The sequence below is a fragment of the Triticum aestivum genome, chromosome 4B (assembly GCF_018294505.1).
Source record: "Triticum aestivum cultivar Chinese Spring chromosome 4B, IWGSC CS RefSeq v2.1, whole genome shotgun sequence".
In the NCBI taxonomy this organism is placed as follows: domain Eukaryota; kingdom Viridiplantae; phylum Streptophyta; class Magnoliopsida; order Poales; family Poaceae; genus Triticum; species Triticum aestivum.
This window is the reverse complement of record NC_057804.1, coordinates 619,802,281-619,811,068: the sequence shown is the minus strand read 5'-3', so window position 1 is coordinate 619,811,068 and position 8,788 is coordinate 619,802,281. Positions and strand designations below refer to the sequence as shown.

Here is an 8,788-nt window from a genome sequence, read left to right as displayed (position 1 = left end):
ACCAATATAAATAGAGTACCAGTTCTGCACTTTTCCCGAAATCATGTCTTGCATTAATTCAATCAAGTCAAATCAAATCATATCTTCCGAAAATATCAACTAAATCAAAACTTTTCTTGCATTACCATACACATACTTATCAAATTAAATCTTATCAAAATTTAGAGTATGACGGGTGTAAGACATATGTCAGATAATAATTAATGTTAAAGTTGCAACATGTGACCGATTAGCTAGCGGAGTAACTTACAATAGATTAATCTTGGACTGCCTATACAAGGAAGCTAGCCCAGCATGATTAGGGGATCAATTACATACTCCCTTCATTTCATAATATAGTGCGCTCATGTTTTTCGAGATCCAGTTTTGACCATAAATTAGACCAATAAAACATAAACCATTTTACTGAAAAATTATACCTTTGAAAACTCATTTTGATTACGAATTCAAAGGTATCTGTCATGCTCCCGCCGCAGTCGCCCATGTTGCTAAAATTTATGGTCGAAGTTAAATCTCGAAAAGTGTTGGCGCACTACATTATGGAGTGGAGATCCTTGGGATCGGAGTAGGCTAGATCATCAGGTAACCTACCTTCTCCTGGTGCTGACGAGCTCGAGCCGGAGGCCATCGTGGTGCTGTGGCGCACGGTGATGGCGGAGAGTGGGCGAGGTGGTGGCGGCGGCGATGTGTTGGCAGTGGCGGCGGCGGAGCTTCCCGTCACTGTCAGCGCAAGACCTAGATCAGGTCGGGTGTTTCGGTGGGGAGCCTGGCAACGCGGTGAACCTCGTACTGCGTGCCGCCAGCCCCCACCTCTTTATGTAGCGTTGCGTGGCAGGGGCCCGTCAACCATATTGTGGTTGAGTGCCCCCGATCAGGACGCGGATTAGGGGTCCGGTAGGCCGTTGGGCCCATCGAGGTACGTACATCAAAGTACTAATCAAATAGTTCCTTTAACCAAACGACGACCCTATGATTTGTGCTTAAACGATCTGTGCTAGCTGAATCTCTTCTAGCTTAATACTATGCACTTATATTTTGTTATATGTATAGGTTAAGCCAAGAGCGGCGTCACACGCCATGAGAGCCGCACCCCGTCTGCTTCTGCGCAGGAGACCACTTCCTCGCCGCAGCAGCGGATCGGCGCATCAGCATCGCGCGCTCACCTTCTCCCCGCCACGCCGTCGGTGCGCGTGTCAGGGGTCACCGTCCTCCGGCCTGGAGGAGCAGGAGGAGTTTGAGGTGCTGGACGCCGAATCTGGCACGGTGCGGTGCGCGGCCAACTATGCGCCGCTGACGCCGCTCAGCTTCATCGAGCGCGCCGCGGCCGTGTACGGCGACCGCCCCGCGGTGGTGTACGGGGAGTCCTGGTCTTGCACGTGGAGCGAGGTCTGGGAGAGGTGCTTGCGCGTCGCCGCCGCGCTCGCCACCCGGTTCGGAGTCGCCCGCGGTGATGTGGTGAGTACCAAACTGGCCGGGAACCGACAGTCTTCACCAAGTAGGTGCTGTAACTATTTTTAACACATCTACTAATGCCTGTCTGATCAGACTTTGGGATTTGTGCAAGTGCGTCTGAATGAAACGACCTTCATCTGAGATTTATGAACTGTTAATCCCAAAATATGGAGTATTTCTAAGTCGACTGAGCCGTAACCACTCACATGAGATTCATCAAAATCGCTAACCATACTCTGCATATGCAGGTTGCTGTTCTTAGCCCGAACGTGCCGGCGATGTACGAGCTACACTTCTCCGTGCCCATGGCAGGCGCGATCCTCTGCACCTTGAACACACGGCATGACGCAGCCATGGTGTCTGCGTTGCTGAAGCACTCTGGCGCCAAGGTGTTGTTTGTCGAGTCAGGCCTCCTTGATGTTGGGAGAGCCGCTCTTAATAACCTCGCCGGCGACGAGTCTAGCGCCACGGCCCTTCCGGTCCTCATAACCATCTCACACGATGGAGACTGCATCAACTCCGCATACACAGACTACGAGAGTCTCATCAGAGAAGCACCTTTAGGGTTCGACATCCGTTGGCCGCTGAATGAGTTGGACCCCATCGCGTTGAATTACACATCTGGCACAACTGCGAGGCCCAAGGGCGTGATCTACAGCCACCGGGCCGCGTACCTCAACACTATTGCAACGGCTCTCACGTACAACATCACTGTCACGCCCACTTACTTGTGGACCGTGCCGATGTTCCACGCCAAGGGGTGGAACCTATCATGGGGCATCGCCATGCAGGGCGGCACCAACGTCTGCTTGCGCCGCTTCACGGCAAAGGTCATCTTTGATAAGATCTCACAACACAAGGTGACGCACATGGGCGGCGCACCCACGGTTCTCAACATGATCGTCAACGCACCAACTGGTGACCGAAAGCCACTGCCAGTGATAGTACATATCATGACCGGCGGTGCCCCACCACCGCCTAGCATCTTGTATGGGATGGAAGAACTTGGATTCATAGTATACCAAATGTATGGTCTCACAGAGATTGGCCCAGCCACCATCAATACGTGGATGCCGGAGTGGGACATGTTGCCAACCGAGGAGCGGTCACGGCTCATGGCACGACAGGGGTTTCATCATCACATCGGTATACAAGACATTGATGTCAAGAACCCAACAACCATGGAGAGCCTTCCACATGATGGCAAAACTATCGGGGAGGTGATGTTTCGAGGTAACACCGTCACGAGCGGGTACTACAAGGACATCAATGCAACCAAGGAGGCAATGGCCCAAGGGTGGTTGCACACGGGCGATCTTGCTGTGAATCATCCGGATGGGTACATCCAGCTCAAGGACAGGGCCAAGGACATCATCATATCCGGCGGTGAGAACATAAGCTCGATTGAGGTGGAGGCGGTGATCTTTAGCCACCCGGCAGTGCTTGAGGCAGCGGTCGTGGCAAGGCCAGATGACCACTGGGGTGAGACACCTTGTGCGTTCGTCAAGTTAAAGACTAACGTCGATGCAACCGAAATAGAGATTATAAACTTCTGTCGGGATAAGTTGCCACATTACATGGCACCAAAGACGGTGGTCTTCGCTGACTTGCCCAAGACTTCGACAGGGAAGACTCAAAAGTTTATTCTCCGTCAGAAGGCTCGGGCTATGGGCAGCCTTGTGAAGACCTAAAATAGCGTGCATGAAATCATTTGTCTCGGACAAAATATGGTATTGTACCGTATGGGCTGACTATAGCTTTGAAACAGAAATAAATGACAAAGAGACAACTATTTGGTTGTTATATTTGTTTACCAATATTTAGTTGTTAAACTTCATTTTCACTGAATTTTGCAATGATGGTCGATTGTGTGCATTACGAGGCGGAGACCAGGTGCATGTTGTGTCATTATACAGAATTATATCCCAAATGTTCATAATGAGTGCCTATTTCTTAGTGACTAAGACACTTTTTTGAGCAAAACATTGGGGGGGGGGGGGGGGGTGGAGGAGAAAGGCGATCCAGATATTACTTTTATTTTGTGAAATGGTATGCTCTTTTAGATAGTTGCACATTTTAGAACTTAAAGTTTTTCCATCTCAATCATTGTCTTTTTTATTTTAAAAGCATACCATCCCATTTCCATTAGTTTGACATAATGGAAATACACATTTCAAAATAGAATAACCAAAAGAAGGGGAAAGGTATAGAACGAGTTTAGGCACTATCAAACGACCCATTGCGTGCGCCTATGATCGCTACACTCACCATCCGACGAAAAAACTATTGTCTTTATAACATGCAATTCGACTGATTGAGAAATAAATCACTAAACATGTTCCTATGACTTCCAAGAAATAGTGTGATACATCATATCGACCTGTTTCAATGGTGCGTTGGTACAGTTGTTGGTAAAGTAACAACTTATATAGATTACAGCCAATAATCTAGTCATCTTAGTAGGGCCAGGGGAAATAGTATCTCGGCATCTTTGTTGCCAGTGTAGGTTGCAGATCATACAACCCATCATCTCTCACTTCATTTTTTTTGCAAGGAATCTCTCACCCGATTATTACTTTTCATGTAGGATTTTGTATGCCATGTCATCGATGTCTTACGGTGACATGCATTCTACTGGAGATAGGCCTGTTGGCTTTGGCCTGTGGACAGTGGCGCCTAAAAAGGAAAGTAGCAGACTAGTAGCTCTCAACGGGTGAACTAGAGCAACTCCAACGGACCGATCCAAACGGATGACCGTTTTTTTATTCATTTGGATCGGCCGCCCGTCCGGCGTCCGCCTTGTTTTAGATTTGGATCGACCCTTATTATGTACGGCTGTGCTCCCGTGATCCGGCCACATCATCATTGCTATCCCTCCGGCTCTCACTCACAGAGTCACATGAAGCCATGACAGCCGTCACCCATGTGCTCCGTGGATTACTTCGCCACCACCGCACCATCAGCGGCATCGGATCAGTGCAGCTGATCCGCCACTACTATTCTACTCCCAGCTCGAGTTATTATAATCCAAGCCAAGATTTTGCCCGAGCGCGCGCGTCTACTTTATCATCCCCACCATGGTGCCGCCCGTTGGCTTCTCCTCCCAGTCCCACTGGCGTCGTGTCTCTGTCCTTCTTCTCCAGCCTGGTAGGGAGGGATCAGGAGGAGGTGGAGGTGCTGGACATGGAGCGCGGCACGGTGCGGTGCGCGGCCAACTACGTGCCGCTGACGCCGCTCAGCTTCATCGAGCGCGCCGCGGCCGTCTACGGCGAACGCCCCGCGGTGGTGTACGCGGGGAGGCGGTCAACCACGTGGAGGGAGGTCCGGGAGCGGTGCGTCCGCGTGGCCGCCGCGCTCGCCACCCGCTTCGGCGTCGCGCGCGGCGATGTGGTGAGTGCCTCTATTCTTGCTTGCTGCTTCCATCTCTTTGCTTGCGTTGTCTGTGGATGCCAGAGTGGTTGGTATACAAAGCTAGCTAGCCTGCATCTAACTTAGAAAATCGCCAAAATGATTGTAAGAACTTCATGTTTTTTTAGACTAGTACGCACCTGAGAAGGCTTAATTATTTCTTAGTACGAATTGCCTGTTTGCATGATAGAGCGCTGCTGTTTGCACTGGTGAGCAACAGCGGCATGGCTCACATCGTAGCGAAATCATGCAAGAACACACTATTCGTGCAAATCGCGGCCTTTGATATCCTTGTCGGCTCAATGCTCCCGTCCATCGTGTAGTCCATGGGCCCTGTCTATTATGAACAGCGGACGAGTCACGAGTGCCGCGTGCTAATCGTGTGTCATCCATGTGCAGGTGGCTGTTCTCAGCCCGAACGTGCCGGCGATGTACGAGCTACACCTCGCCGTACCCATGGCCGGCGCCGTCCTCTGCACGCTGAACACGCGGCACGATGCGGCCATGGTGTCCACCCTGCTGAAGCACTCCGATGCCAAGGTGTTCCTCGTCGAGTCGAGCCTTCTCGGCGTCGGGAGAGACGCGCTGCAGCGTCTCGCCGTCTCCAGGTCCGCCGCCGCCAACATTCCGGTCCTCGTAACCATCTCCGACGACAGCGACCCCATCGACCCTGACTTATGCGAAAATGAGTATGAGGCTCTCATCAAGAGTGCCCCTTCGCATTTCGACATCCGCTGGCCGGCGAACGAGTTGGATCCCATCACGCTCAACTACACGTCTGGCACGACGTCGCGGCCCAAGGGTGTGCTCTACAACCACCGGGGCGTGTACCTCAACACCATCGCCACGGTCCTCGCTTACGACATCACTCCGATGCCGACGTACCTGTGGACTGTGCCCATGTTCCATGGCAATGGCTGGAGCATGACGTGGGCTGTTGCCATGCAGGGTGGCACCAACATCTGTCTCCGCCACTTCACCGCGAGGGTCATCTTCGACAGCATCGCACGACATGGAGTGACACACATGGGCGGTGCACCTACGGTTCTCAACATGATCGTTAATGCGCCCGCCGCGGATCCAAGGCCACCGTCGGGCAAGACGGTGGTGCGTGTCATGACGGGCGGCGCGCCGCCACCGCCCCGCGTCCTGGCTGGAATGGAGGAGCTTGGCTTCGTGGTATATCATATATACGGCCTCACCGAGACGCACGGTGCAGCCACTGTGTGCACTTGGATGCCGGAGTGGGATGCGCTGCCGGTGGAGGAGCGCGCGCGGCTCAAGGCGCGGCAGGGGTTCCATCACATTGCAATGGAGGATGCCGATGTCAAGGACCCGACCACCATGGAGAGTGTGCCGCACGACGGCAAGACAGTGGGCGAGGTGATGTTCCGTGGCAACACAGTCATGAGTGGGTACTACAAGGATGTTGATGCGACCCAAGAGTCCATGGCGGGAGGGTGGTTGCGCACAGGGGACCTTGCCATCCGGCACCCAGACGGGTACATCCAAGTCAAAGATAGGGCCAAGGACATCATCATATCGGGCGGCGAGAACATCAGCTCAATCGAGGTGGAGTCCATAATCTTTGGCCACCCAGCGGTGCTCGAGGCGGCGGTCGTGGCGAGGCCTGACGACCACTGGGGGGAGACACCATGTGCCTTCGTCAAGCTAAAGGATGGCGCAAGTGCCACAGAAACAGAGATCATAGGCTTCTGTCGGGAGAAGCTGCCACACTACATGGTGCCCAAGACAGTGGTTTTTGAGGATTTGCCCAAAGCTTCCACTGGGAAGACACAGAAGTTTGTTCTTCGGGAGAAGGCCGGAGCGATGGGAAGCCTCAAGAAGGCCGAAAACAGCAAACTGTAACATTTGCTTGTGTAGATGGAATATTGTTGTATATTTTTTTCACATCTTGTTGTGTCCTCGTGTAATTTTTTTTTGAGACAACCTCGTGTAATATATGGCATCTTGGCTAAGAAATTTGTTCCTGAACCTTTCTGGGCCGCTTGATGTTTGGACTCTTTGTAAAGCCCACATACATAATGTTTTTGAAAGAAGTCCATATTTCACCCTCAAATGTTGTCTGATGGACGAATATCCCTCTGAAGTCGAATTTGGTACACTTTACACCCTAAAATCCTCCAAACCGGATAAATCTCCCCCTAACGCCTTATTTTCTACTAGGGTTTTTGAGGGGATTGGTGGGGGTGGATTGGGTGAAGCCCCAACCTTCACCATTGCCCTTCAAATCCCCATTTATCCCCAATCCACTAGGTAGGGTAGTGTATTGGTTATTTAGAAAAATGCGCTAGAGTTTGGGGATTTGTGGGGAAAGGTGGGGATGAAACATATCAAATACACTAGAACCAAATGGTGTTTTGGAATACGTGGGGATTTAGGGGTTTGACCGGGATTGCGTAGGGATTGCGCCGACCGGCCGGTCAAAGCTTCGGTCGGTCGCATGCCTCGTCACACGCCCATCGCAAGCGCAGAGGGCCACGTCATGCCCTTTCTGTTGGAAAAAGGAGCAATTTACCGAATGGTTTTATTAACAGAAATACTAGATAAAGCATGACTAAAATAGCAAATATAAAGCAAGTCATGCAATCTGACAGAGAGAAGGTAAACATCGTCTGCATATATGAACTTGAGCTAAACACATTTAGAGCACACACTAGATGAAGTTGCTTATACGACATAGAATCTAACATACGTAGGGCAGAAACTAGAGCCAAGAACTGAAGCAGGACTTCTAACAAAAAGGAGAAGAACACGTACGGCACAGCAGCAGTAGAAGCGCTGGACTTGGGGTCGGTGTCCTCGCCTGCCATGTCATCGAGGAGGTCGTGGATGTCGGGGAAGAAGTCGTCGTCGGGGAAATAGTCGTCAGCGACCGGATCGTCCGTGATGAAGCAGCCAGTAGTCGCGCTGAGCGCTCCCCAAAAACCTTATCACCCTTCTCCCGTACAGGACTCAAAAGGTGCGGTCTCGGAGGCCTACTGTCCCGACGTGCGGTGCACGCCGCAAGCCGGGATGAGGAAGACAGCAGCAACGCAGAGATTGGAACCGGTGGCGAGAGGAGGAAGAGATTCTGGTGCGTCTCTCTGGGAGGAGCGACCTCCCTTTTATAGGCGCAAGAGAAGAAGGTGAGAGGTTGCGCTGGGAGCTGAAGAGAACGAGGGAGACGAAACGAACAGGCAGCAGGCGAAGAGGTGCGCCGTTTGTATTCAATCTCCACTACAGCAAAACGTTTCAGCTTTCGCGTGCCCTTTCGTAGATCCGTAGTGCGTGGCAAAAATTTACATCGGCTCGGCTCATTCCCGCGGCGCGGCGCGGCGCGTCGTGACGAGGCGAGGCGAGGCGAGGCGTGGCGTGGCGTGGCGAGGCGGGCGGCGGAGGAGGAGCGCGCGTGGATGTCCCTCTTGTTCTCATGCTCATACAAGTGGGGAAGGAGCCTCCCTTATAAAGAGGTCCAACTCCCTCTAAACTAGCAAGGTGGGACTAAACTTTAGTTCCACCTCTTGCCTTGCACGAATGGGCTGCGTGGGCCTCTAGGATTTATTAGGAATTTCTGAAACTGCTATTGGGCTAGGCCCAAATAGAGAAAAATTCCAGCAATCCCCCACCAGATCCCAGAGGCACACAAAATTTGCCTTTGGTTCCCAAACACTGTTTTATATACCGGTACTGCAGTGGAGACTGTTAAGTTGAACTTCCACCTAGAACTCTATGCTACACTAGTAAGCAACTTGAACACTGGACTGGACCTTGAACTGCAAGTTTTCTGCGAATCTAGCTTCACATAAAGCCTTGACCGATACGTGGCTACCGTGGGTCTTCCCCGCGGGTGGAGCTTATGCGTCATACTCCGTGACCTTTCACGCGTTTACTAGAGAGAACCCTACTCTCATAGATTGCAACGTTT

General features: G+C 51.8%; 2 protein-coding genes across 2 annotated transcripts; both read left to right on the top strand.

Annotated features, from left to right (window-relative positions):
- The first annotated feature begins 697 nt into the window (after window positions 1-697).
- LOC123089430 (butanoate--CoA ligase AAE1) lies at window positions 698-3,233 on the top strand. The gene is made up of 2 exons (XM_044511113.1): window positions 698-1,455; window positions 1,701-3,233. The coding sequence occupies exons 1-2, from the start codon at window positions 1,078-1,080 to the stop codon at window positions 3,141-3,143; spliced, it is 1,821 nt and encodes a 606-aa protein (XP_044367048.1). The 5' UTR covers window positions 698-1,077; the 3' UTR covers window positions 3,144-3,233.
- A 1,099-nt stretch (window positions 3,234-4,332) lies between these two features.
- On the top strand, window positions 4,333-6,855 carry LOC123093635 (butanoate--CoA ligase AAE1). The gene is made up of 2 exons (XM_044515641.1): window positions 4,333-4,842; window positions 5,260-6,855. The coding sequence occupies exons 1-2, from the start codon at window positions 4,360-4,362 to the stop codon at window positions 6,727-6,729; spliced, it is 1,953 nt and encodes a 650-aa protein (XP_044371576.1). The 5' UTR covers window positions 4,333-4,359; the 3' UTR covers window positions 6,730-6,855.
- Window positions 6,856-8,788: the final 1,933 nt, after the last annotated feature.

Coding starts and splice junctions, on each gene's coding strand:
- LOC123089430 (XM_044511113.1), top strand. CDS start 1,078: ATGAGAGCCGCACCCCGTCTGCTTCTGCGCAGGAGACCACTTCCTCGC. Junction 1,456..1,700: donor GAGTCGCCCGCGGTGATGTG/GTGAGTACCAAA, acceptor CTGCATATGCAG/GTTGCTGTTCTTAGCCCGAA.
- LOC123093635 (XM_044515641.1), top strand. CDS start 4,360: ATGACAGCCGTCACCCATGTGCTCCGTGGATTACTTCGCCACCACCGC. Junction 4,843..5,259: donor GCGTCGCGCGCGGCGATGTG/GTGAGTGCCTCT, acceptor ATCCATGTGCAG/GTGGCTGTTCTCAGCCCGAA.